Here is a 27,251-nt window from a genome sequence, read left to right as displayed (position 1 = left end):
TTCTGATGTCATCTCTGATTTCCTTTCTTAGACTTTGTTTCAACCACAGACGAGCTTTTACAACAACTTGGCCAAGGACTGTGTGGCCCAGGGCTGCTGTGTGGATCTATTCCTGTTTCCAAACCAGTATTTGGATGTGGCCACGCTGGGTGTGGTACCTTACCAGACAGGAGGCTCCATTTATAAGTATGCCTATTTCCAGGTAGGAGTGACATTGACTCAGACTGCTGAAGTAAGCATTATTGTTTAGCTGAGAGTTATTTTTTTCATAGTGGGAACCATAGTGAAGAAGTACTTCTTTGGAAATAAATGGCTACTTAAATTTCAAGATAATCAGCAAAATTATGTGCTAGCTTTGTGTCTTTATACAAACATCTCTGTTAATAACAAAACCCAACAGGAAGAGCTAGGCTGTTACCTCTTAGCACAATATTTTATTAGCAGGCCACTGAGCCTGATATCGGTGACTTTTAAAGTAAGACCATAGGAGGTAGTGTCTGGTTTTACATTACTTTATGGTTTATGAAGCCAGTCTGATTTATGAAAGTGTGAAACTTCAATTACTGCTTGCCTTCTAGCTGGAGACAGACCAGTACAGATTCCTGAACGACTTGAGAAGGGACGTCCAGAAAGAAGTGGGATTTGATGCCGTAATGAGAGTGCGCACAAGCACAGGTGGGTGTTAGCAGGGAGGAATCTTAATGAATTGGCCACTTCAAGCATGTCTCATGGGAAGAAAGAAATCTTCCTGGAATTTAAAACACATGGTGATTAGGCCATCCCAAAAGCTCTGCTAAAGCTTTGGAATTCTAAGACTTTTGTTGAGGCTGCAAAGATCCCTGCTGAAATTGGTCAGGATAACTTGGTGTCAGCGTCAAAAGGCTGACTATGTTGTATTGTGTTGAAAATGGTGGTTCATGTTGGGTTTTTCCCTCTTTTAGGTATTAGAGCAACGGACTTTTTTGGAGCTTTCTATATGAGCAACACAACTGATGTAGAGATGGCAGGTCTGGACTGTGATAAAACAATAACAGTGGAATTCAAGCATGATGATAAATTGAGTGAAGATAGTGGTGCACTGCTTCAGGTGAGGGGGGAGGCTTTGTAGAAGACATGAGTTGGTAATTGAACTGAACTATTAGACACTTCTTCAAGGAATTTTTGGTTCTTTCTTTCTGCATCTAACCATACCCTTCCAGCATACTTGTTTTTAGGGTGACCTAGACTGCTTCAAACCACAGTCCTGTCTTCTAAGACCAGGTCCCTTAATACAGCTGCTAAAATTGCTGCTTGTTACTTTTCATTGACCCTGATTCTTAGCATGTACTTCTAGCTTATTGTCCAAGTCTTTTATGTAGTCACCTTATTTGTTTTTGCATCTGAATCCTAGCTTTTAATAAAGTATATTCTAACCCTGCCCTTCTTATTGTAAGAGGACCTTATTTCTGTGTCTCCTGGCATTTTTGTCTCCTGCAGTGTGCTCTGCTGTATACAAGTTGTGCAGGACAGCGACGGCTCCGCATTCACAATCTCTCCTTAAACTGCTGCACGCAGCTTGCTGACCTCTATCGGAACTGTGAGACTGACACCCTCATCAACTACTTGGCTAAGTATGGTAAGGGTAAATATGGAAATGGGAATTGCAGTCTTTAACTACTGCTAAAATGCCTGTTTTGTCACCCAGTGACACCTGTTTTTCCTCCTGCTTCAAATGTCAGGTGGCATTTCTGATAATTCAGTCAGTTATGGGAAAGAGCATAAAGCTGTGATGATTGTATTGCTGCTTAGGATGAAAGGTACAGATGAAGGGTGTAGGCTGATTCTTCATACAAATTATTTTCCAAATGTTTTTAATAACATTTTGTATTGCCAGCTGTCTGAATTCATCCTTGTATTTGTTTTTGGGCTGTTCTAGTTCATTCCTTAACTGTTGCAGAATTTTGCTTTCACAATAGGAAATGGTGGCCCTTGTTCATATGAGTTAAATGTCATACACTGTACCCTATTTACCCTTTCTAGCTTGCAGTAAGAGCCTAGAAATCCAACAGAGATTGAGAGTTGTGTATGTTTATTGCCATTAAAATGAAGGAAACAGTCAATTTTCAGACCATTAATGGAACACGGTCAGTCTATAAAAGGAGTTTTTATAGAACCCCATACTTTGAATTATCGTAAGTATATTTGAAGTACAAAGGAGATAGAGAGTTCAAGATTATGTAATAAAAGGGAGTAAATGACCTTCTTCAGATTCTCAGTAGGAATTTATCATCATTTTCCTACAAGTTTGAAGCGGGAAGAATAAAGGCTTCCATAAACAATAGTTGTTTAGATTTCCTTTGTGGAAGTAATGTTGGGGTTTTGGTGTTCTTGAGCAATCACTTGACAGCAGTCCGTCTCTTTCGTCTCTCTGTGCAGCATATCGTGGAGTCCTGAGTAGTCCAGTGAAGACTGTACGAGATGCACTGATCAACCAGTGTGCCCAGATCCTAGCCTGCTATCGAAAGAACTGTGCTAGTCCCTCTTCTGCTGGCCAGGTAAACTCCAGGGCTTTCACTTGAATCTCAGGCTTGGAAATTAAAAAGTGATGACAGCTTCTTCTTAGCCTGCTCAAAAAAAGTCAATTCCTTTCCTCAGCAGAAATGTGCAAAGAGGAGACTCAGGAAACTAGATACACTACTACAAGTAAAATTATAGGTGGGAATGGCTTCTTGGACATCTGTCTGGAGCCCAGGGAGCACTGCCTGCCTCAGGGAAAGGTTTTATGTTTCTTTTGCAGTCCATGATATAAGTAGACTATCAGCTTTTACTCCTCATGGCTGTACCACACTTTGTTGGTTCATGCAAGTCTCTTTTTGTCAAACATAAGCTTATTCAGTGAGACAGCTGACCAGCTTCTGTCTGCTTGTGACTTTTAGCTCATCCTCCCCGAATGCATGAAGCTGCTTCCTGTGTACTTGAACTGTGTGTTGAAGAGTGACGTTCTTCAGCCCGGCCCAGAGGTCACAACGGATGACCGTGCCTACATCCGTCACTTAGTGACATCCATGGACGTGGCTGAAACTAATGTTTTCTTTTATCCCAGGCTTTTGCCTCTGGTGAGTAATTCAAGATCTGCTTAGCACTTGAGGCTTGCTGTTGTCTCACTGACTCATCTTAAGGAATGGCATTTATATTTTAGCAAGGGAAAGTGATTTGAGAAGTATTTGGGGATCTGCCATCTGGGATATTTTACTTAATTTTGCTCAGCATTACTGCACCTTGTGAATTTCTTGGAGGATACTTTTTTCCTGAGCTGTAAGCATATGACTAGCAACAAATAAGACACTTTTGACCCTTTCATAGTCTTTTTTAAAAGTCCTAAGGCTTACAACTTTGTGTAGTAATTTTCATTATTACAAGGTAACTCCAAATACTTCATTACCACTTCATTACCAAATTTCATTACCATAGTTGCTGGAATAACACTAAAAACTGATTACATTCCTACTCCAGGGGGTGGTATTTGAACTTGAGTCTTTCCACAGAAGCCTTGTGTTCTCTTTTGCTGACCAAGTCTCTGAACTGCTTCTGTGTCACTTTGAGTAAGAAAACTAAGGAAAATTCTACTTCAGTCACAAGAGTGACTACTTCTTGAGAGTCCTAGAAATGAGAAAATCATTGGTGTCCTTGTGTCAGAAATTTTCAAGACTTCCTAAAATGTTCTTTTTTTATAACTATTATTTTACTTTATTTTTATTTCCCTGTAAAACAGACCAAAGCAGATGTTGACAGTGATTCCTTGCCAGCAGCCATTCGGAACTCCGAGGAGCGTCTCTCCAAGGGTGACATCTACCTGCTGGAGAATGGGCTGAACATCTTTGTGTGGGTGGGAGTCAACGTGCAGCAAAGCCTGATCCAGAACCTCTTTGGAGTGTCATCCTTCAGTCAAATTAGCAATGCCTTGGTGAGCTGGATGGCAGTGTGGGAGCTAGAGTCTGTGATAGTCACCCAAAACTTAAAACTATGAGAAAGCCAGCAGAAAAAATAGCATTTCATTTTCATTAATAGAAATGAGAGAAGCACAGATGTGTGAAATGTTGATAGTCTGGGCATGTCAGGCATGCTTTTGCCTAGGTTTATTTGACAAGTCATATCATTAACAGTGAAGAGAACAGTTGATATCTAAATGGAATAAATAATTGATGTCTAATTCTGATTTCATGTTATATTCTCTTCTAAGTAGTCAAAGTCAAAGAGATTGTATGCTGATGGGGGTAGATATTTCTCTACCCTTTTACAGTATGCCAAAACTGCTCACTTCTGTTTAACATTGCTCTATTTCCCAAAACTAATGGGGATTGGGTATCTTTCATTCCAGAGTACCCTGCCAGTCTTGGAAAACCCCTTTTCAAAGAAAGTTCGGTCTATTGTTGATATGCTTCAAGGGCAGAGATCCCGCTACATGAAGGTAAAAATGTCCCCCATTTACAGCTTTAAATCCCCTTCCCTCTTAAGTAGAGTCTGGTGATACCTGGTAATGCTGTAGTCCTGAACTTACTCTTCCCAATCTCATAAATGTTATTCAAAGTTTTGAAGAATCTGAAAACAAATTTCACTAGTTTTGGAGTTTTGTGTTTACCATAGTTCTAAAACTGCCTTTTTTCAGACCTATTACAATACACTACTATATGAACTACATATATGGTATTTTCCTTCTGTTTAGAAAGGATTGAGGCTTAGCTGAACTAAGTTACAGAGGTCAAAGCACATAAGCCATATATGCTGTGATTCTGGCTGGCTATCTTTGGAGTTTTGAGCATTTAGCTTTTTGCTCTGTTTTCCCCATGAAGATCAATTCTAATAGCTACTCACTGTTGGTTTTGTTCTTGTTTTGTTTGGTTTCTTGTAGTTGATAATTGTGAAGCAAGAAGATAAGCTGGAAATGCTGTTCAAACACTTTCTAGTGGAGGACAAGAGTCTGAGTGGGGGGGCTTCATATGTGGACTTCCTGTGTCACATGCACAAGGAGATTCGGCAGCTACTGAGCTAGAGGAGTGAGTGGTGCTAGAACTCAGCAGTGACATTTCAGTCTCCACTAATGACCTGATCAGAAGGCCCAGCGCCCTCAAAAAGGACAACATAGAAATCTGTACAATTCCATAATTTTTAATACACATTGCATTAGCAGAAATCCTTTCAACCTTTCCCAATCCCATATGAGAGATGAAATATTTTCCTGGTGAGGGCTAAAAAAAGAAAAAGGCCTTTGATACCAGGTCTTTTATTTGCATCTAAATTGTTTCCTGTGCTTGGCAGGAGTTCACCCCCCACCCCACCCCATGCTCGCTAATCCTGTTGTAATGAATGTAGGGTTTTTTTCAGTTCACTGTACATGATTCAACATTGGGTGAAAAGCGATAACTCTTCAAAACTTCTGGTAGCTGCTGTGCATTTGTGTGGGTGTGTGTGCATGCTCCAAGTGTGAAGAGGATGCACAGGTGGGGAGGGCAAGAGGCAGGTCAGGTGATGGGAGCTGGAGCAGCCAAGTATTTTGTGTCTCCTTTAAAGAGAGAAGCATGATCTATCAGAGCACAGATGTATCATGTGGCTGTCCAAACCAGAAAGCCATGAAACATGAAATGAGTGGTAAGTCAGGAAGGCAGCAGGGCAAACTTCTCTCCACAATCTTCCCCGTACTATAAGTTGCTGTGCAGAACTGTAATGGAGTAATCAGTAGTTAAGTGGGCAAAAATCAACAGCTTCTGAGCAGTGTAGGGGTAGAGATGGTACTTCCTGTTGACATGTGTGGTGACTCCTTTCCTTCTCATTGCACGGCTCTGTATTGTCCTACTCAATCCATGTTCCATGACCTCTCCTGCAGAGTTTACCTGTCTGTCAGATGGTGGTGGGAACAAAAGCTTCTTAACCTTAAGCAGAAAATACCTTTAACAAGGTGACGAGGGACTGTGTAGGAACTGAATGATAAGGAAGTGGCCATTTTCAACCATATTTTTGTGAATCATAGCCAACAAGCAGGAATTTGATTTATACTGACATGAATTTGAGATTGCTTTGTACCCAGGAACACAAGGAAGGGGATACAAAACCTTAAGATTTAGACTACTGTAATAGGTATTGCAAGTACCTGATTTCGGCTATTGACAGCACCTGGGCCATAGCAAAGAGTTTCATTACTGGATGTTTATACCCTCCACATTCTGTCTACTGATCAGCTTGCACAAAACCTTTTATAAGCCTGTTTGTTAAACTAAAATACCTCAGACAGATTAATCCATCCACTTTGGCTGCTCTGCTGCTTCATTTTGCAGGGGTGGATGAGAAGACTCCTGTGAAGAGGGAGCTAGTGTAATCAAATTCAGAATTCTAAGGGCTTTGTTTATTTACTTTTGAAAGGGGGCTTGTATATTTTAACTTGAACACTTAACAGGTGTTCTTCCAGTACCCAGGAGTTTAAGCTACCAATAGCACTAAAAGCGAAAGGAAGAATGTGGATGGGTTAGAGAACATGTTGTCTGGGCTTGATATTTCATAGGAAAGTCCTTGTTAAGATCAGAAAAATATCTGGCTGTGGTTTTCGTTCCATATCCTGTAGCATGTATATAAATCCATTTTTCTTCTAATGCTGCTAGTTTGTCTTCCCTCCCATCACTACACAGAAAGGGGAACATGAAAATTGTAATGTAGAAACTCTTTCAAGATGTAGTTGACAGAACTTTCAGCGGTTTTGTATGAATGTGGCTGACTTTTTACTCCACATACTGCCTCCAACCAAAAAATCTAGAGGATTTTTAATCAGAGGGGGAAAAAAGAACTTCCCAGGAATATAATGCACAGCAACCACAGACTTCCACAAATACTAATTTCTAGTATTAATATTGGGGGGTGTGGGGGTGGAAATGAAATCATGAATGAACCTTTCATTTTCTTCACTTGTTTTTCCAATGCATCTTTTAATTTGTAAAGAAATAAAAATATATTAAGATGTATTTTATGTCATTGTTAGTAAATAAACACTGCTTATTTTTCCAAACCCTGTATTTTGCGGGGAGGGGGGAAATGGGAAGGGCTGAAGTCTAGCTCATTGATCCTTTACAATCCAATCTTCTGCTAACCAAGTTCAGTCTTTCTTTTTTTGTCGTTGTTGTTATTCGCACTGAATGATAAGAAATTCAACAAGAGTCAACAGACAAAAGGTACTGTTTAATCTCAGTGTTCCTTTATTTAGCTGATTGGATTTTTGGACTTTCTGCCCTGTCTGAACTTCCATTTCACAAAGAAATTCCCTTTTTTTTCTGACACAGCTTGAGTCATTGATTGGGTGGGGGGTTTTTTGGTCTACTTAAGCAAATATTGCCCTTACCTTGTGACAATGTCGAGGTAATGACTTCAGCAGTCTTAAAAAAGCTCATATTTCAGGGTTAAAGATACCTGGGTGAATTGGTTGGGTTTTTTTTTTTTTGTTGTTGGGTTTTTTTGCTTGGGTTTTTTTGGGTTTGTTTTTTTTTGGGGGGGGTTGGCTTTGGTTGTGGGTTTTTTGCTGGGAGTGTTGCTAATTGCAAAAATAAAAGTTCAGAGTGAACTGGCATTGTTATCTTGACTGTACCCATGATATTGGTGTTGTACAGTTTGCTGATAGCCTTATAACAAATCTGTATGAAAGCACAAGACAATCATTGCTAAATATCCGATAATACTAAATTTGCTGTCGAATATTTTTGAGATTCCTCTCCTATAGAATGTACATTATGTCCAGAATCTGCCATAGAACTGGTGTGATGATGATGGGCCTTGTGGATCTTGTACATTTATTGTGTGGAGTAAATTGTGCAGCACATTCTGATGCTTGTGGAAATTGCTGTGGAGAGCCCGTGTCTGTTACCTTCTCTCTGGGCCCAGGTGGAGGACACTGCGGTGCTGTTGGAGCAGGCCCAAGCAATGTCTACACCTAACTTTTCAAAGGAAAGGAAAACTATTCCCTCTCTAAGTTGTTTCTAACATAGCTGAAAATACTTCTTTGCCTTGTGTCCATACTAACTAATGTCCTGTATTATAACTGATAATTCATAAATATTATGTTGTCTCTTAAGAAGTTAATGTGAAGCTTTTAGCAATTATGTAAATGAGCAACTGAGTGGTAATTCTGGAATATGTCTGTTGGATTTACATAGTGTAGCACAAACCACTCTCCCATTTACAGAATATTTTAATACTGTAGGAATTATTCAAGGTTTGTATAGAAAAGCAGCTTTCAAGGGAGCTTTAAAATTACCTGTAGATATTAAAAAAAACCAAAGAAAACCCCAACAAAACAACAACCAAAACCCCCAAAAACCTAAACAGAAGATTTCTGTTAGTAAAAGTTGTTTTCTGTTCCTTCCCTTTACGGTCTCCAGAAGGAGCTGAGCTGGGGGCTCTTTCTTGTAACAGCTGACCGCTTGCTTGGTCCAGGAGCCCTCTCTCTGCGGGTGCGTTCAGTCGCGGCATGCTGTGCCTTCGGGGAGCAGCGGCTTTCTCGCTGTCAGCTGCAGGTACTGCGGGGCCCTGTGTTAGCGCAGATAGATGAGGCAGAGAGGCTCACAGCAGCTTCAGCCATTGTACAGCGGGGTTGGGAGGCAGCTGCGCACAGGTCACCGCGTCGGGCCGCTGCAGCAGGGCTGACGCCGCCCCTCCGAGCCACTTGAAAGGCGCGCTGACAGTCCGAGCTGAGAGCGGCGGGGAAGGCGGTGCCGCTCCCGTCCGGCCCCCCTCCGGCCTTTCCCCGCCTCGTGACGGCACCACCGGGGGCGGGCCCAGCGCCGCTTCCTGGGGCGGCGGGGCGGGCCCGCGGCACGGCCCGGGGCTGGCGGGCCGGCCATGGGGGGCACCGGGCCGGGGTGGGGGCCCGCGGGCCTGTGGGTGACGCTGACGCTGGCGCTGGCCTGGAGCGCGGCGGTGGCTCTGGCCGCGGAGGAGCCGGCCGAGCCGTGCGGAGCGGACGGGTGGGCGCAGGACGCCGTCCCGCCGGGCGCGGCCTTCGTCGCCGCCGCGTCGTACCGGGGGCCCGGCAACGACGACACGCGGAGCAACAAGGAGCTGCCCATCCTGCTGTGGTGGAGTGGGAGCCTCTTCCCGCACTTCCCCGGCGACACGGAGCGCATCGACTGCCCCCGCGGCTCCTGCCTCGTCACCCGGAGCCGGCGGGTGGCCCGGCACCGCCGCACTAAGGCACTCATCTTCTACGGCACCGACTTCAGGGCGTACGAGGCGCCGCTGCCCCGCCTGCCCCACCAGACCTGGGCGCTCTTCCACGAGGAGTCCCCCATGAACAACTACGTGCTCTCGCACTCGCCCGGCATTCGGCTCTTCAACTACACGGCCACCTTCCGCCGGGAGTCCGACTACCCGCTCACGCTGCAGTGGCTGCCCGGCACGGCGTACCTGCGGGCCCCGGCCGTGTCCCTGGCCGAGAAGGACGCGTGGCGGCGGAAGGGCTACGGCCCCGTGTTGTACATGCAGTCCCACTGCGATGTGCCTTCGGACCGGGACCGCTACGTGCGGGAGCTCATGAAGTACATCCAGGTAGGTGGGCTGAGTGCACGGGGAAGCTGTGGCGTGGGGCTGCTCCCCTCTACCGCCTCGTTTTAATGGGGTTTGTTTGTCCTTGTTTTTAGCCAAGACGCGAATCATAACGGGATGCATGCTGACTACAAGCTGGACAGAAAAACTAGTTGTATTCCTTCCCAAAGCGTGGTCTAGACTACACCGCATGTCATTAGGTAGGCCTGATGCAGATGTTAGATGTGGAGTTGGCCGCACTCGGGATCAGTCGGAAGCTGGGCAAAGCCTGAATAAGTTCGGTCTTGTGGATCAAGTGCTAGAAGTTGCTGAAATCTCTGGATTTTGAAGTTAGCATACAGGAAGGCTGTCCCTTTACAAGCCTCGCTCCCGTTTGAAAGTACAGGACTGAAGTTATAAGGCAGGTTGCTCTGTTGTGAGAATCTGCTCCTTACATAGTGTTTCTATGATGGCTTGTACTGCTATGGTACAGCTGATGGTGAGTAGCTTCATAAAGTAAAATAATGGTTTTTCCAAGCAGGAAAAACTGCATTTTTTCTCTTAAAAAGTGTGAAAGATATTAGATTGATTAAAAAAAAAAAAAAAAAAAAAAAAAAAAGTTGTTTTTAGACTTTGCCAGAGACTTTTTTTTCTAGTGGTTTCTGTTGTTTCTATTGGTCATGATTAAGTTACTGTGTAAGGTCATCATGTACTGAGTAGTGAAGCAAAGGCAAAATAATTTCTTAAAAATTACTGTCTTCTCAAAGTATGGTGCAGGTTCCAGCTAAAGCATGTTGTCTTGTATTTTTAGACAGTATTCTCTTAGCTCCCTGTATCAGTTTTTCTCAGTCTAAAAAATGGAAAAATTCTGTCAGCTTGCTGAGACTGGCTGGAACTCTGTGTAATAACTGTTTGGAAGAGCACTATGTCTCTTAAGTAGAAAGAGAATCTTTAAACTGACATAGAGTCAAATGCTATTCTTTACTTGTCAGTTTCTGATTTGTCCAGAAATACATTTTTGGGTGGCATCTGCGTGCTCCCCTTGCCCCTCAGTCTGTAGTGTGGCTAATGTTGCTTTTGGAACTCAGCACTTGGTTTTCTCTAAAGCTTGTAGAACTTGGACTCTAGGAATAATCTCAAGAGAAAGACCTTGGAGTGAAAATGAAGCTAAATTAACATAGCTACGAACTGATCCAAGTTAGGAATTTTACAAGAACTACAAGGTCTGAAAACAAGTTCCGGGGGAACAAATCACTTTGTAAAGATGCTGTTTGTTATTTTAGGTTGACTCCTATGGTAAATGCCTGCATAACCGTGAGCTCCCCAGTGAGCGACTGAGAGACACTTCTACAGCCACTACAGAAGATTCTGAATTTATGACTTTTATTGCCAGGTACAAGTTCCATCTGGCCTTGGAGAATGCCATATGTGATGACTACATGACAGAGAAGCTGTGGCGTCCCATGCACTTGGGTGCTGTCCCAGTGTATCGAGGTTCCCCAGCTGTGCGGGACTGGATGCCAAACAACCTCTCCATCATTCTTATAGATGATTTTGACACCCCCCAAGAGCTGGCAAAGTATCTGGATTTCCTGGACAAGAATGGAGAGGAATATTTGAAGTATCTAGAGTATAAAAATGCTGGTGGAATCAAAAACCAGTTCTTGCTAGAGAGCTTGGAGAAGCGGGAGTGGGGTGTGAATGACATGACTCTCCCCAATTACCTGAATGGCTTCGAGTGTTTCATCTGTGACAAGGAGAACACCCGGGTCAAAGAGGAACAGGAACACAAGAAATCTCATGGAAAAATTCCAGCTCCCAGACCTCATATAGCTCAGTTCAAGCACATGGGATGTCCTATGCCAACCCCCGGGTTTGGAAGTGTTGAAGACCTCTCTGGTGGAGACAGGTAACGTGCCAATATTATGCTTTTTGAAGGGAGAAAAAGCTTCAAGTAACAAGAGCTGTAACTTTAATAACTCTTTGTACTTAAAGGAGCTCTTGTTACTTCTCCAGTTACATTTTGTATTATGTCTTGTGGGTGGTGTAGGGGGTCCTGCTAATACTGTGTAATGCTGAGGCTGAGCGAGAGGCTTGGACAGCAGTGCTAGCAGTTAAAGTCGAGTGTGACACTCAGGATATTCTGTTAAAATGCTCTGTTACCTCAGGCAGTGGGGTTATCCTTTGTCTATCTTAGCCTCTTTGCTTGAGAGAGGGATGTTTTTCAGTACAGTGGTGGTAAAGCACTTGGCAGCCCTCAGGCAAAAGCAGCTCTGTAACTCCTTACAAAGTACTGCGTTACAACGGGGTTCCCAATGTTCACTGCAGGCCTGGTTGACTCCTGTAGACTTCAGAGCAGAAATTAGGCTCACCCAGAATACAAGACTTAATGCTGTTTTGTGCAACAGAACTCTGGCTGTGTTCAAGGATGCCACTTATTTAGGAGAGGACTGTGCAGGAGAGAAAACAGATTGGCTTTTTTCTTTGTAGTGTGCTGTGCATCACCCTACTCTGGAGAGTTCATAGGAGGTCCAGCTCCGTAGGTTTTCTGTTTGAGCATCAGGTGGCAGTAGAGTAGTACCTGTGGAGGCACACACAGAGTTGCTGCCCGTGCCATGTGCAGACCCAGGTGCTTCCATCATTCTTCACAGAGGTCATCAGCAGGGAGTTTTGAGCAGCTGGTCCATAATTCAAGCTACAGTTTCATCCCAGGGAAGTTTCAGTGTCTCACTGTTACTCTCCTCATCTGTAGGCATGAGATGTGTCTGGAAAAATTGTTCAGGGGAAGCTTTTACATTTGCTGCTATTTACTTTATAAAGATATGTGTCCATAGTTCCCAAGGCATGATCGTGGGCATCTCCTGTTAAATACAGTCGTTTCTATCTGATAAGCATCTAAGCTTTACCCATTTTTATTTGCAAAATGGAACATGACTACTTGTAATTCTAACTGGTGTAATAATAGCATAAAATTGCCATCAAAACATTAGCTAAGCATACCCATATTTTTGTCTGAGTTTGACAGTAATGTTATTTAACAGTGTGATCAATTTAGATGAATGCCTACTGAGCCAGTCTGTGGAGTGTTTTGTTAGTTTAGAAAAACATTATTGTGAAAAAATGACACAGATCTAGTGGGGATACAAGTGCTAGACTGTATGCAACATGCAGGGTCTGACTATAAACACATTGTGACTTGTGGTTCTGGAGCCTTCTGAACTCAGAGGACAACAAAGGAGTTTATGTTAGAGCATATATCCAGTTACAGTAAGGTTACATTACACATTTGCATGCTCTGTAACCTTTATTCCCAGATGTAATTTGTTTTTAGGGTTGATAAATATGCTGAATTCTCAGAATGCTGCTGCAATCAGAATCTCTCTTTGTGTAGGTGTATGTAGCTGGAGCACTATTACACCTTTAGCTGTATATGTGGGGATGTGGTTTCTCAATCCTTATGCTTACAGCTTCACTTGTATTTGGACTGCTGGGTTTCACTCCCAAGTAAGCTTAAGGAAGAAAGCTGTAGAACAGGCAGTTGTATGTGTCAGGTTGTGGTCAGTCACTACAATCTACTCTCAAAATAATGTAAGTACTCTGTGATAAATTTTATTATAATAGAAGTTTTTATTCTCTGCAATTAGTAATTTAGTCTCTGTGGTTAACACGATAGTGATAGTATATACTGATACTTCTAGAATGTGGTAAAGCTAAAAGTGAACTTATATTTGCTACAGTGAATTTTCAAAGCAAGTTTCTTTAAATGACTTGGAGCACAGTGGCACACTAACAACATTCTTTGTTATGACCATCTCTGGGCCTGTTTTCATCTTAAGGGAAAGAAAAACATGGTTTCAGTGCTATTACAGCTGCAGACTAATTTGGGGCTTTTAATTATTTGTGATGATGTTTCTTTTTTTGTTTCAGTTGGAAAGAAATGTGGCTGCAGGATTATTGGCAAAGCCTTGATCAGGGTGAGGCCCTCACTGCTATGATTCATCGCAATGAGTCTCATCAGGGAAGATTTTGGGACTACATGCATGAGATTTTTCTGAAGAGGACAAGGCAACACTGACCCATCTTTGTAAGAGCTTGATTTGAAAATTGCATTGAAAGTTGAGACTGTGAATTCTTACTCACTTCAAATGTTTGCCTTGAAAAAACAAAACCAAAAAAACTCTCACAGAGACAATTTTTTCTGGTGCATGAAGTGAGTAAGTTTCTGTTATGATTGGATTTCAGCAGTGGAAACATTAGTAACTGCTTTGGTTTGAGTTTCAGCTCTGTGGTGTGAAGCCACTCCTGGCTTGCAGCTGTCAACATGTGGGGCAAAAGAGGAATTTACTCTCCTTTTGCATTTGCTGTACGTATATTGTGTCTTACATGACTTCAGGCTCTTGCTCAAGTGGCCTAAGATATTTCAGGGATTTTTTTAAGTCTTCAGACTATTAGTTGTTTTTTTAAGTATTTTATCAATCACATATTCTCTTCATTAAGATGTACTTTTAGTTGCTATTAACAAATGGCTTTTCCAGTGAAGGAATTACAAAAGACACATCTGTGAAGAGCAATCGTGCCTTATGAAATTGCTGCAATAAAGTCTATTCTCCCCAAGTAACATGCCTCAGATACTGCTCCTTTTCAAGCTAACTGAATAACTATGGGGAGGGATAGTCACTTAACTCTCAGCCTAATTTTCCTCTTTTGATGACTTAGCAGGTCATATGTACAATGGGATGGGAGAACAAATTATTTAAGCTGCAACTTTCAACCAAGTATTTCACACCAGAAAGTGTATTACCTGGTATTGTGTAGAACAAAATAAAATTCTATACTTTGGTTCTTTTAGGTTTCCATCAAATCTGAAATCTGTAATCTCAATTTACTGTTATCTCCTTAATGCTAGCAATTCAGAGGCCTTGGATTTTTTTCCTTTTGAGTATGTGCAACTTTCTGCAAAAACAAATACATTTTCACAATGGTGCCTTTGCAGTGGTCTCTGCAGTTTGGATACAACTCTTGAAGTCTTTGTATGCTGAAATGGGTGATCAGAGCCAGGTGCACTGAGGTGGTTTTGTATCTCTGCCGACCTTAACACATTGTGATCCTGGTCTGTGACCAGAGTTCCTGAGTGACAACTTGTGGACTGATCTTCTTGCTGCATAGCCTGTATTGCTTACAGGTATAAATTCCACTGTTCCCTGCCATAGTGAGTATCTTTCTGAAATAATTGATCTTGCAGTGGAGAGAAAGTAATTAATTCAGGGTCAAAGGTTTAAATGCATAGGCAAATATGGCCACACTCTAGTGATGTCTCTGATGGTATATTGCTATTTTCTTTTTTCGTTTCCCCTTCTTCAGAAGTTAACTACTGACTAAAGAGCCAGAGTTTATCTGTGCTTAAGACAGTTTGTTGGTAATGAAAGTCTACAGTCTGTTGTGTAAATTGATGTTGTAAGACAGTTTTTGCAATTGCTATGGGAAGTTTGATGTCTGTCAGTAAAAGTTAGGAAAAGCAGTGACTCTACATTCTCTTCCTAATTACATCACTGTCTATTGCTTAGTGCTGTGTGCTTCACTTAATATCTTTTTCTTTCCACTCAAATTCCCCTTTATAATGTTATAGATATGGGATTACAGGTATAATACCAGTATAAGTGATGATCATCTCCATGTTTGCCTCTCAGGTGACATAACAATATTGCCATGTTAAAAATCAGGGTACCTTGACAGCAAAGATTTCAGACCCATGACTATCACTGGATTTTTATAAATGTAGAAAATGCATACAGTGTACATTGTTCTCACCTAATTGTTTTTAGGAGAAGAATGGTTTTTTATCTCCTCTAGTAACATTAACAAGCGATTCTTCAGCTAAAATGTATTTATCAGTATTTTAAGTTCCTTTTTTTCAGTTATTCAGGAGACATGAATACCTAAGAGAATAATCGTTAAACTGGATGACTCAAATCAGATTAAAAATTACAGATGTGTATTCAGGATTGAAGAGGCCACTTGCTGGAGAAGTAAATTAAGATAAAACAAATTAAAGCTGCTTTAGGTCTGAATATTGACTTCTGCTAATCAAGTTAATGATACTTAGGTAAATTGTTTGAATTAATGCCTTCAGTTGCATCACTTCATGTTTCTGTATAGAAAATAATTCAGTCTTCTTTAACTGCATTCTTTTAATTAGCTATATCTCAAAACACTTTCATATTCAAATGTTTGGTGGACTAGCCAGGAGAAATTGTGATCTTGCTTTTTGTACTAAACATAAAAAATAAGAACCAGGTACTAGCACATGCTACTTTTACTCTTCTATCCTGTAATTTAAGTAGATTTTTCAGAAGTGCAGCATTTATAGTAATTTCCAGGTCTATAATATAATGTATCTACTGTTGCCAAAATTAGACATGCTACATTTAAGGCACTGTCCTTACATGAGTAACAGGAGGAAGTACCAGTATAAGTATGTGCATCAGCACCTGCTTAGTCCTTGCTGAGTGATGTCCAAAGCCCCATTTTGTCGTCCTGCTCAGAAACATGAGCGTGTTTCTCAACTAACAGTAGCATTGAAGATATGGTGATGCAAGCTGAATAGTAGCTAGCAAAGTAGGTAAAAACAACTTCCTTGGGGCCCTGATTTGTTCATTAGCCATTTCACAACCAAGTATTCCTTCACCACTATATACTTCATGTACTCAGTGTATTACAATCAACAGCCAACAAGGTTATTTTGTTCGTCCTGCAGGCTTTCTTTGTTGCTTTGCTCTGTGTCTGTACTACAGAAGGCTGTTGCTTTGGGCTTGATGACTGTTGCCAAGCATGAGTATTTTTGATTGCCATCTATCTTCTTGAAGTGTGTATGGAAAAAATACAGATCTGAAAGTAACTTATTACAGATATTCTGTGGGTTTTGTCTGGTTTTCAAAGTACAACTTGCAGTTTGCAGTTGAGTCACAAGTCACTTGATAGCTTTATTTTCTGAGTGTTTAGTGTCTTCCTAGGTTTAACTGTTTTTTGCAGTCTTAGAGATGGTGAACTTCTCAAAAGGTTATGAGTATTAGCTACCACTCTTAGCTGTGAAGCTCACCCAAGCCTTGTTTCTTTTGTATCTGCAGTGGTTTTTTATGCAGTGCATGGTTTGAATACTTTGTGTAGCTGCCAGGCAAACTCTGCAGGGACAGGAGAGGTGGGAATCCTGCCCAGCTGGATAAAGAGTTGTGGTTGCAGTTGTGTTCAGTGCTGCTGACCGACCTTCACAGCATCTACTGCTCTGCACAGCAAGGACTACAAAATGTTGAGTAAACATTTTGCCATGGCTTTGCTTTCATTCTCTCCTGTTATTTGGAGGAGACAGGAGGAGAAGCTGGGTCTCATACCTTTGAAGAGTTTGCAGTTAATTTACTTAATAATGCATTTGAAAGGATTGCTGTCTAGTGCCAACGTGTACTGCCAGTCGTGGCCAGAGTGAATTCAATTTACCCTCCTAGTTGTCTGTCTGCTAATGCAAGCGTGTCAATGCAGACAAGGAGGAAGGTCACTACAGCATTATTATTTTGAGAAAACTTTCCTGATATCTGTTCTTGGCTAACTGAATTTCTCACTGCTTTAAATCCAGACCAGCAAGATGGTGGCTGAATGTCATCACTCATATTGTGACTACTGGAAGGCTACGTGATACTCAGACTGAACATGATAGATTCAACAGTGCAGGTTGAACAATTCAACAGTTCTTACAGTGCAGACCCATATTCATAAAAATTGATACTAATAAGGAATTTATCAAAGATAGCAAATATTGAAGATATTTACCCGTGTAAACGCTTTGGCAGGATCCTGCAGACTAGGGTGAGTGGCTTCACTGCTTGTCATGCATTGTGCCTGTTTACTGTGTGACTAGAGGGAGGCTTTCAAGGCTGTCAGGATAGCTTTATCCACTAGCATTACTGTTCTAAAAATAAATATCTCCTCATTACTGCTCACATGCAACACCAGTAGATTCTATTGATGCTGTGTCTCAGAATTGACTTGACAAGCTAGAATAAATGTATGCTCTCTGAGAGGTGAGAGACAAGAAACAAATAACTGACTGAAGGTTAAAAATCTAGCAGTCCAAGGCATTGCATTGATTGGGCAAGCCACAGTTCTCATTCTTCTGCCAAAACTCTGATACCACGTGTTGCCTATTTTTTCAGTTAGAAGTTGATTATTTAATTTACTGAACTAGTACTAGTCTGCATTTTCTGTCCTTTAGCAAGGACTGCAATTTGTAGGAAGCATATAACCTCACTGAAGAATATTGATTTGATAGCTAACATTATGATTTCTAGAACTCAAGAAGTTCAGAGTTGCCTTTGAGTTCAGAAAGAGTTGCCTTTTCTTATTTCAGTCACTGTAGTAATTTTCAAACTGAAAGATCTCTGGGTCCTCTGTAATGGTAAGTAGAATGAGATCCAAGCAGCAGTGGATGTATATGTTTAGAGGGAAAGGAGAATGAGCTGCTTTCTTTGGAAATGGTCTGCAAAGTGCAGCAGCCGCTGGAGAATCAGCAGAAATGCCCCTCTTGCATTTTGACTGAGGGTAGCTTTAAGTGATGTGGAAGAACAACTTCTAAAGGACTGGGAACAGGATAAATTGAATTGAAACTCAGCCATCAGGGACATCAGAGTTTTAGCAGGCATTGCTGTGTTAGACAAGTAGCCATCTGCCTTGCTTACTGTCCTGCCATACACACTCCTCAGCCATAGTCCCAAGAGAGCCACTCCCTTAATCATTAGTTGTCATCTATTTGGCTGTATTTAATTAAAGTTATTGATGGATCTCCAGGCACCTTCTGGGAAGTTGTATTAATTGGAAACATACAGGGTGCCAGGTTCCTTCATTCTGCCCAGAGACCAGAGACTTCTACTGACAGGTTGACATTAATCAGAGATAAAATCCTTTTAGTGATACGACCAACTGAGCCAAAGCCTGCGTCAGGCTTTAACAAACTGTACTTCTCTTTATGGTCCATTGTCTCAGAGCTGCCAGGGAGAGATATATGGCCCTGCAGAGGGATTAGGAAGGATAGAGAGGAGTGGAGCTACAGGATTTGTTCCAGAACTCTGACACCACTAGCATCTTCGTTTGTGTGCTGTTAAATACATTTTTACTGCAGAAAAGACCCATTTAATGTGCAAGTGTCTCAGCTAGAGATGGTACTGGGGATCTTGGAACGGATCAGAGCAGATAATACTTTCTGGCATCTTTGAGCAAATAAGGAGGCACAGGTAATTTGCAGTGGAAATGGGCTGAGTTTCCTAGATCCTGGGAATTAGGGATGGCAGCTCAGAACTACTCAGGATGACAGGAAAATGCAGGGCAGCTGATCTGATTGAGATAGCGCAGTATAAGGGTTGTTGTGGGAATTGGGATGGGGTGTGACACATCTAGTTGTGAGTGCATGAATATATTGTGCTAATACTTTCCAAACACAATAGCTCAGCAGGCAGGAGTTAAGTCTGAACCACCTGGAATCTCAGCAAACTGGTTACTTTCACTGCTAAAGTTAAAGTGGAAGTGCTTTAAATTTTAAGGCATCTCTAATTAAATTGGTTTAAGGAGGTCAGGGTGAGACAGATGAGAATAAAGTGTGGTTGGTGAGGGCATTATGAACTGGTATGGTGCATTCAGGGTACATTTGTGTGAATATAGTGGAATTTATCTGAAAGCTGGATCCAGGCAGTCAAAAAGACATGGATATCAACTCTATTCTTTTTTGCCAATACAGTGGATTTCTTAGCCTCATACCCTAACTGATTTTTAGGTAGTATCTGGACATTTTACATAATTACACAGAAAGTGAAGAATACATGGTGTAATTTCTCATCTCCTAAAGAGGTATTTAAGATAGCAGTCTCATTTTAAAGGGTGTATTTTATCACAGCATTGTTTTTAATTGTGGCATAGCATTTACTGTAGCATCATATGTGGCCCTTATTCAGTTGTGATATATATTCTTTTCAAATCTAGTATTAATAGTTTAAGGTCTGTGTTTTATTTTGGTTTTGACCAGCTGAAACACAAGCTAGGATTCAGCTTTAAATGTGTCAATACAAGAAAAAAAAATGTTGTAAATGCTAATTAGCAAAAGTTTTACGTGGTTTCTATAGTTGTACATTCAGGATTCACAGTAAAACATCTCTGGGGTTCACTGTTGAGGGAATTTAGTTTCTGACTGTCCCTATAAAGTCATCACTTCTATCCCATCCATTAGTGACTTGGTGCTATCAGCTATACAAAATATAGGCTGTAGAGGCATTTGGCTATTCAATAACACAGCCTTTTTGTAGTTCTGCATTCTTCCTTAAACTTAATGTGTAATATAAAAAATAATGTTTAATAATAAAACTGTGTCCTGCTTCAAACATCTCTGCATGGTGTGTGCAGACACCATCATGTACCGTATTCTGTCTGCTTGGGAATCTCTTATGCTGAGGCTCCAATATGGGACTGATGCCAAAAAATTAGTTCTAATGCAGACAGCAGTAACTTACAGGAAGCTATTACAATTCTCCTTGTGTAGTTTGCCTTTCTCTTTCTCAGCCTCCCCTCCTACCCCACCTCATTTTTCTTGGAATTACTTAAATGAGAGATCAGCTTTTGAAGGTGAAAGGACTTGAAGGTGCTGCCACCATTAGCTAATGTAATTTGGGAAAAGGGACGCTGATTTACAGGGAGTGCAGTTCAGCTTTTCTTATATCACAGTACTTTTGTCTTTCCTTGTTACTGTTTCTTGCCCATCTAGTTAGACGTTGCAGGAGGCAAATGCAGCAGGGGAAGGTGGGTAGCTAGCAGTAAGGCAGGAAGGGTAGCTAGAAGAGGCAAAACCAAGAATAGCTGAACTTTACATGAATGGGAATACTGAAATGTATTTCATGTCCCTGTCTGGGATTTTCAAAGTCTCCATTGTTCAGAGTTGTACAGTGCAAGCTCTCTGGCCTAATGTTTCTTCTCTACTGGTAGTCAAGCTCAAAGGATAGCTTGTTTCCTGTTTTTACAGAAAAAAATGGGAATACAGAAACATCCTGCTTACCAAAATGTTTCAGAATTGCCAGTAAGTGTTTGAATTTGGACCTTAAGAGATGAAAATGCATTACCAGAAGAGAGGTAAAAAAAAAAATTTGCTTACTTGAACATGTCTCATACTCTTTAATTTGGACTCTTAAGTATATACTATTTTGCAAGTAACACAAAAATAATTATAGAATTGGATATACCAGGATTTATTGTCAGCAGAGCCAGTAAATTCTAGTGACCATCTTGAGAATAATGTGGTATAGGTCTGGTGATGTTTAGCTCAAGTTAACAAAATTTCCAAAGTCTCTAACTTCCTTGACTAGGCAAAGGGGTGTGCTTTGGGCTTTATGTCTTGGAGGTTGAATATATTTTAATCCAAATCAGTGTCCTGTGGAAAAAAAAAATGCAAAGAAAAGCATTTTTGATGTAGTCTTGTGTATATGGTCAGAGGACTCCAGCCGTTCCTGATACGGTGGTAAAATGGCATATTCAGGAACTGCTCAAGATAAGGATCTGAGTGCTTTGTGTCCCCAGTGTTCAGCATCTACCTCCTCAGTTTTGTGCATCTACCTTGTCCCTCCTGCTGTGCAGAGACCTGTTTGTATCCCAGCCCTTGGAATGCTCCTGTGCCTTCTGTATTGCCTGCCTTTTTCAGCTGGGGACAGAAGCCCTCCAGAACCTGTCAGATCAGTTGGGGACTTCCAGGACCTGGGGAAGAAACTTCTGGGAACAGGAGTTTTTTCCACCAGAGTATGAGGCTGTGGGAACGATGGAAGCAGCAGTTGGAACTGCATTTTGGAAGCAGCAGTTTCAGTATCTTCTTGGAAGGAACAGTGGGAACAGTGCAGGGGAGATCCAGCTGTATTGTAACAGAGAGAAATGAGGGGCTGGGAGCTGAGTGGTGAGAGTTTGGAGCACCAAGAAGAGTTTCCATGCAGTTGCAGAAGAAATTGAGAAGAGACAGGTGAGAGGGACCTCAGCCATGTCTATAGTATCTGAGGGGAGAGTGTCAAAGGGATGGAGGGATCCAGGCTCTTCTCTCTGGTGCTGTGCACCAGGACAGGCAGAAACTGATGCACAGGAAGTTCCATCTGAACATGAATAACAACTTTACTGTGCAGGTGACCGAGCACTGGAACAGCCCAGAGAGGCTGTGGAGTCTCCCTCGTTGGAGATACTCTGTTGTAAGTGTCTGGATGCAATCCCGTGCAATGTGCTCTGGGACCCTGCTTGAGCACAGATCACCTACTGTGATCCTTTCCAGCCTCGCCCATTCTGTGATTCCCTTAATTCCGTCTGAATTACTTGAGACAATCATGATTTCTCCTGCTCTGGCTGAGAGTGTTTGCTACTTCCTTTATTATTTCTGCCGCAGAAGAGGTTGTTGGTAGGAGATTGTGGGGACAGGGTCGCACTGGTTCCGCCCAGTGCGGAAGCTGAGGGGAGTTACTCGATTTCCATGGCCTATCCTCGGCCTGACGGGCAGGATGGGGCGGGCCAGGCTTCCCGCGCCCGGCACCGCCCTCAGGGCGCCCGCGCGCGGACATGGCGGCGCCCGCCTACCCCGCCTGGGTGACGCGCTGGGTGTCGGGGCAGTGGCGGAACAAGAAGCGGCCCCCGACGCTCCGCCCGCCCCGGACACTGGCGCTGGCCGACAAGGTGGCGAACCGCCGGGAGCAGTCGACAGGTGAGCTGCCGGCGGCGGGGAGCTGAGCCGCCGCTGTGCCCCGGGAGGGGCCGCGCTGCTGGCAGAGCTCGGCGGCGCCTTGCGCTCCGCAGGGCAAGAGGGGAGGGGCTGGTCTGGGCCATGGATATTCCGCGTGGGTTTTCTGTGGGAAGGATCGCTTCCTCACACTGCAACCCTGAGTTTGTGTCGTACGTGAGTCAGACACGTTAAAAATTCAGTCAGATGCTGAATGGCTGCAGCGCTTTGCTTTCTGTTAGCAACAACTTCTCTGCCCAAAGCAAAGCTGGGATCTTGAGTTATGCATTTTCTCACCTGCCTCTACCCCGTTTTAAACTTCTTTGGAGGTTGTTAGCATGAAATCCCAATCACCTGAGATTTCTGGTTGTGTCTTTCCCTTCAGAGGCAACGTGCATTACGGAGATGTCAGTCATGATGGCCTGCTGGAAACGGAATGACTTCAACGATGCGCCTTGTGCCGAGGAGATCAGGACGTTCTATGACTGCGTGGCCAAGGCAGAAGTAATTAAGGCCTCTTTTATGTTCTTAAAGGCTAGTAGTAGGAAAGGAGGAAGCCTCCAGTCATTTTTTGTATGCCAGTAAGAATAATGTTCTCTGAAGGATTTGATTGTCACCCATTTGAGCAACTAAGAGCAATGAAACTGGTGAAGGATCAAGAGGCTCCTACAAGGACGGGCTGAGGTAGCTGGGGTTGTTTAGTCTGGAGAGGAGGCTCAAGGGAGACCTTATTGCTCTTTACAATTACCAGGTATGGGTCGATCTCTTGTCCCAGGCAACTGGTGATGTGACAAGAGGACATAGCCTTGAGCTGTGCCAGGGGAGGTTCAGGCTGGACATCAGGAAAAGCTTTTTCAGTGAAAGGGTGCTGAAGCATTGGAAGAGGCTGGCCTGGGAGGTGGTGGAGTCACCATCCCTGGTGGCATTCAGGAAATGACTGGATGTATCAGTTAGTGCCATGGTCTAGTTGGCAAGGTGGCCATAGGTCAAAAGGTTGGACTCAATGATCTTGGAGGTCTTTTCCAACCTGTTTCTGACTTTAAAGGCCAGACATTTTTGAAAAATAAATTTCATACTGCTTGAAAATTAGGAGTGTCTGATTATATATTATATATTGATATACTATAATAATACTATATGATAAGCTTGAAATAAAATAATTTTCAAAATAGACTATAGGTAAGTATATGTACTAAACTTGTCCTTAAACTGGTTTCAGGTTTCCATTTTCTTTCAGTAACAGTGTCATCATTTAAATAGTTAGTTTTTGTTGCTGTTTGACAGCATAAGTGAAAAATTATCCACAATTTCTTTGGTAGATGACAAAGAATCAAACAAAGATGAAAAAATAACAAAGTAAAAAGAAAAAATCTGGGTTGTTACCAGAAGTTTATATCATTGTATCATAACTAAGAATATGGAAGGATATAATCTTCACAAGATCACAGTCATTAATTGCATCATTTCAAGATCAGCACTTGTAATTATTGAGCCAAGTGCTATGGTAAGTGTTCCTTAAAGAAACAGCATTTTTTTGAAAGAAACGTCCCTGTACAATTAGTAGTAGTCTCTGGGAATGAGCATCAACTTTGCAAATAAACAGCAGTAAATATTTTGAGGAGTTTTTTTCTCTTTCAGAAAGAGCGCAAGAATCAAAATGAGGACACCCTGTCATCCAGGGGAAATTTGCCTTCAAGCAAAGTGAACAAGCTCCTGAAGAGGTTTCCTCAGATCACACGTTATGTATAATGTACTTTATGAAAGAGACTGTGGACAAGCAATTAAAGTTGGGGTCTTGGTTAAAAAAAAGGAAAGTCAAGTCAAGTGATTTTTTGATGTCAAGTGGTGTGTGGGTCTTGACCCTGCTTTTGATTCCAGAGCAAAAACCACCCATCTTGAGTATCAGCTGATTTTGTTCATGAGGCTCTTGGGTCTTGTAGTGTTAGGATTTCTGCAGTGTGTTTTTCAGCTTGCCTACTCAGGTCCTCACTGTTAAATAAAACCTTCTAGGCATTCATGCTAGTGCATTTTGTAACAGGACATGACTTCTTCATGTGCAAGCTTCTTGCCCAGCTCTGGAGCTGCTATCAAAATGTGCTTGGGTTCAAACACTGAGCCAAGTTAGAATTAGTAATGATATGATATTAATGATAGTAGTAATTGATGGTATGATGGCTCATGCTCTTCTTACATGGGTGTATACACAATCTGGTGCCTCTTGAAATTTTTAAAATTTCCACTGCTGTAAAAAAAAAGGCTGTAAAATTTAGAAAAAATCTCCAGCAAAATACCTTGTTCATACATAATACAATGGTAAGTATTAAATATAACTTTAACATGGAAGTTTGTGATTTAGACCCTCTGATTTGCAGGTGGGACAGGTATGGTGCCACATAAGTTTGATTATTTTGTCTGTACTGTAATAAAGCAAGACTGGTGTTTGACTTGGGCAACTCATAGTCTACAACAAAATGTTTCATTGTTTTTTGGTAAAAAAACCTAAAAGGGGGAGAAGAAGTTAAAGCATGGACTGATAATTGAAATAATGTAATTAATTTCTAGTTTTGATTGGGGGGGGGGGGTAGTGGGGAGGGGGAGTTTCCACTGCAGTACCACAAAACTACAGGCAGGTTATTGGGAACAGTACCTCATTGGTGGGGAAAATGCAGTGTCTTGGAGAACTAATGTTATAACCATTTATATCAGTAAGGGGCATGGAGAAGAAGCAAAATAAGAGGAGAGTCAGGCACACACAGACTGTGTGATTACCCATGGGTGGCTGTGGAGTTTGCTGGAGCTGAGTCCTCTGGAGCCCCAGGCTGGTACCTGTTCATCACAAAAATTTTGGTCAGGTGAAGGCTTTCAAGTTACTGAAGCAACATTTGCTTAGTGGTTAATTACAGAGGCTCATTAGTGGATAATCCAGGGTAGCTTATTCTTTTGTTGCTATTATGACATAATTGGGTCTTTTAGAGGATTTGGGGTCAGTAAGAACACAGTATCCGCATCTGAGTTTGGGAAAACGCTTTGGTTCTGTGGCATTTTGCATTTTCTGTCCAGAAGACATTGTGAAAAAGAATGCTATTTGCTTTTCCTTCTTTTCTGAAGGATATAAGCTAGATTGGGAGTGAGGAACTGATTTACCTCTGTTGATGATGATTTTTCTTCATATTAAAACTTGGAATAAAAGTGTTATGCATCTCTTAAGATAGCACTTGTGCTGAATGTACCAAATTCTAGTGTGTGTGAGGAACAGTCTTACATAAGAGGCTGTAACAGAGACACTTAATACCTTTTTCTATTTTTACTTTTGAAATTTTGCACTGCTCCCACTAATCTGAACAGCTATTTTTGTATTATACTGCTTCATGGTGAGCTTCACAAATTCAGTTGTTTGGGGTTCTGTCTAACTTTTTATATATCTACTATAAGCTTGGAATTACTATGCTAAGGTTTTCCAATCATTTTATTTATTGAGAGGAAGGAAGCAATGCTTTTCAGGTGCACCCAGGTTTTACAGTGCTTCCTTTAAAAGTACTTGAGCAATTCTTTTGCTTCTTTTATTATAGCCAAAACCACCCCAGTTACTGATTGTCCTTGGCAATTTCAGCTGCTGGCCATTTTCCTGTATCTCACCATTAAGCTTATATTAGGTGTTTAAATGCATTCTGTGACATGCTTGTATTGAGGATCACTCCATTAATAGTTCATGTGTGTACCCACAGGGACCAGCACTGTTCTTTCTGAGCTGGGTTTGTACCGTCCCATGATGCTGTTGCTGGGGGGTAAGGAAAACTCTGTTCTGGTGTGGAGCACACTGGTTAAGAACATTGCTGCAGAGACCTGTATGTGATTGCGTGGTGAGGAAAGAATTAAACAAAAGCTGACTAGCTGTTCTACCCTCCTAAGTCGGATTTACAGGATTTAAGCAGATCTGCTGGAATTCCTTGGTCTTATTCCTGTACCTTATAGCTTGACTGCTATACCAGCTCTGGGTATGATTGCTGTTAACTACTCCTTTTAGGCTTTCACTGTGGATATAGCATTAATATTTCAGCTGGTCCTGATGAACAGTTGTCCTGCTAGTTCAGGAGAAATAGGTTGAATTCCAGAGAGCCAGGGACATTTTAGAAGATGGCATTTCTTGTTCAGAAGGGTCAATACAGGAAAATCTGGTAAAATCAAGACAGACTCTGTAGGGAATCACAGACTTCCTGTAATAGAACTATGCATATGTCATGGTGAGAAGGTGACTACTGTTAAATAGCAGATTTAGATATTTACAACTACTTCAAATTTGCCCATACAAGAAAGTTCGGGATGTTTTACCTGTAGATACATTACTGATCTAAACTGCTGTAGTTATATTGGTATAATTCAGTTTTAGGTCTTCCTCTCCACCATGGAGAGTAGTCATGAGAAGCTTTTGAGATCCACCTCTCTCAAGAAATGTCATTACGTGTGTGAGAAAAACAAGGGGGCTCTTGGTAAGAAGGCAATAGTTCCAAAACTACCTGCCAGAGAGGAGACAACTGGAAAACCCTCTGTGTCTTCCTGGTTCATCATTCTTCCAGAAAGTGAATACAGGCTTGGACTTCTGTTGCTTTTGGTGTACTGGTCTGTTTCCTTTAAAATTACCTAATCTATTAAATCACTTTATTTAGGAAAACTTTGCCTTGACAGGGAGGCAACTTAGAAGGTACCATGAGAAAAATCCAGTGCAGACTTCTGCTTGAGGTGTGAAACCCTGTTCATCAGAGGCCTGAACAGGGAGTGTCTCACCGCATGGAGTTCTGAATGAGCACCAACAACCTCTAGTAAGGAGCTAGTTTTCTCTGAATGCTAATAGAATTTCTGTTCCTGTTTCCAGTATGTCCTTTCCTTGTGTGTTCAGTGGAATAAATGGTTGTAAATTCTAACACAGTCCCATATTTTTTTATTTTGTGCAGCT

At 41.9% G+C, this 27,251-nt stretch overlaps 3 protein-coding genes across 6 annotated transcripts in view; all 3 read left to right on the top strand.

Annotated features, from left to right (window-relative positions):
* The window catches only part of SEC24C (SEC24 homolog C, COPII coat complex component), a 37,320-nt gene extending 30,124 nt beyond the window's left edge, over positions 1-7,196 (top strand). For all 4 annotated transcript variants that reach the window (XM_071438905.1, XM_071438903.1, XM_071438902.1 and 1 more), the window contains 9 exons: positions 32-202; positions 579-675; positions 942-1,087; positions 1,477-1,615; positions 2,416-2,534; positions 2,916-3,095; positions 3,752-3,943; positions 4,358-4,447; positions 4,889-7,196. In XM_071438905.1, the coding sequence (XP_071295006.1) occupies positions 32-202; positions 579-675; positions 942-1,087; positions 1,477-1,615; positions 2,416-2,534; positions 2,916-3,095; positions 3,752-3,943; positions 4,358-4,447; positions 4,889-5,029 (1,275 nt within the window). In that variant the 3' untranslated portion in view covers positions 5,030-7,196. The remainder of the gene's footprint in view (positions 1-31; positions 203-578; positions 676-941; positions 1,088-1,476; positions 1,616-2,415; positions 2,535-2,915; positions 3,096-3,751; positions 3,944-4,357; positions 4,448-4,888) is intronic.
* A 1,617-nt stretch (positions 7,197-8,813) lies between these two features.
* FUT11 (fucosyltransferase 11) lies at positions 8,814-14,382 on the top strand. Its single transcript, XM_071438906.1, has 3 exons — positions 8,814-9,558; positions 10,818-11,443; positions 13,462-14,382. Exons 1-3 carry the CDS (start codon positions 8,854-8,856, stop codon positions 13,607-13,609), a joined length of 1,479 nt encoding a protein of 492 aa, XP_071295007.1. The 5' UTR covers positions 8,814-8,853; the 3' UTR covers positions 13,610-14,382.
* A 7,700-nt stretch (positions 14,383-22,082) lies between these two features.
* On the top strand, positions 22,083-27,219 carry CHCHD1 (coiled-coil-helix-coiled-coil-helix domain containing 1). Its single transcript, XM_071438907.1, has 3 exons — positions 22,083-22,285; positions 22,686-22,804; positions 23,939-27,219. The coding sequence occupies exons 1-3, from the start codon at positions 22,144-22,146 to the stop codon at positions 24,047-24,049; spliced, it is 372 nt and encodes a 123-aa protein (XP_071295008.1). The 5' UTR covers positions 22,083-22,143; the 3' UTR covers positions 24,050-27,219.
* The last annotated feature ends 32 nt before the right edge of the window (positions 27,220-27,251 follow it).

The sequence above is a fragment of the Agelaius tricolor genome, unplaced genomic scaffold (assembly GCF_023055355.1).
Source record: "Agelaius tricolor isolate 1412-34295 unplaced genomic scaffold, bAgeTri1.0.p SCAF_13, whole genome shotgun sequence".
NCBI classification, from domain to species: Eukaryota; Metazoa; Chordata; class Aves; order Passeriformes; family Icteridae; genus Agelaius; species Agelaius tricolor.
This window is presented reverse-complemented; position numbering and strand designations above follow the sequence as displayed.

Excerpts from the sequence above, each read along its gene's own strand:
- FUT11 (XM_071438906.1), top strand. The coding sequence starts at position 8,854 with ATGGGGGGCACCGGGCCGGGGTGGGGGCCCGCGGGCCTGTGGGTGACG. Across the intron at positions 9,559-10,817 it reads AGCTCATGAAGTACATCCAG|GTTGACTCCTATGGTAAATG; the intron begins GTAGGTGGGCTG and ends TTGTTATTTTAG. Across the intron at positions 11,444-13,461 it reads GACCTCTCTGGTGGAGACAG|TTGGAAAGAAATGTGGCTGC; the intron begins GTAACGTGCCAA and ends TTTTTGTTTCAG.
- CHCHD1 (XM_071438907.1), top strand. The coding sequence starts at position 22,144 with ATGGCGGCGCCCGCCTACCCCGCCTGGGTGACGCGCTGGGTGTCGGGG. Across the intron at positions 22,286-22,685 it reads CCGCCGGGAGCAGTCGACAG|AGGCAACGTGCATTACGGAG; the intron begins GTGAGCTGCCGG and ends CTTTCCCTTCAG. Across the intron at positions 22,805-23,938 it reads ACTGCGTGGCCAAGGCAGAA|AAAGAGCGCAAGAATCAAAA; the intron begins GTAATTAAGGCC and ends TTTCTCTTTCAG.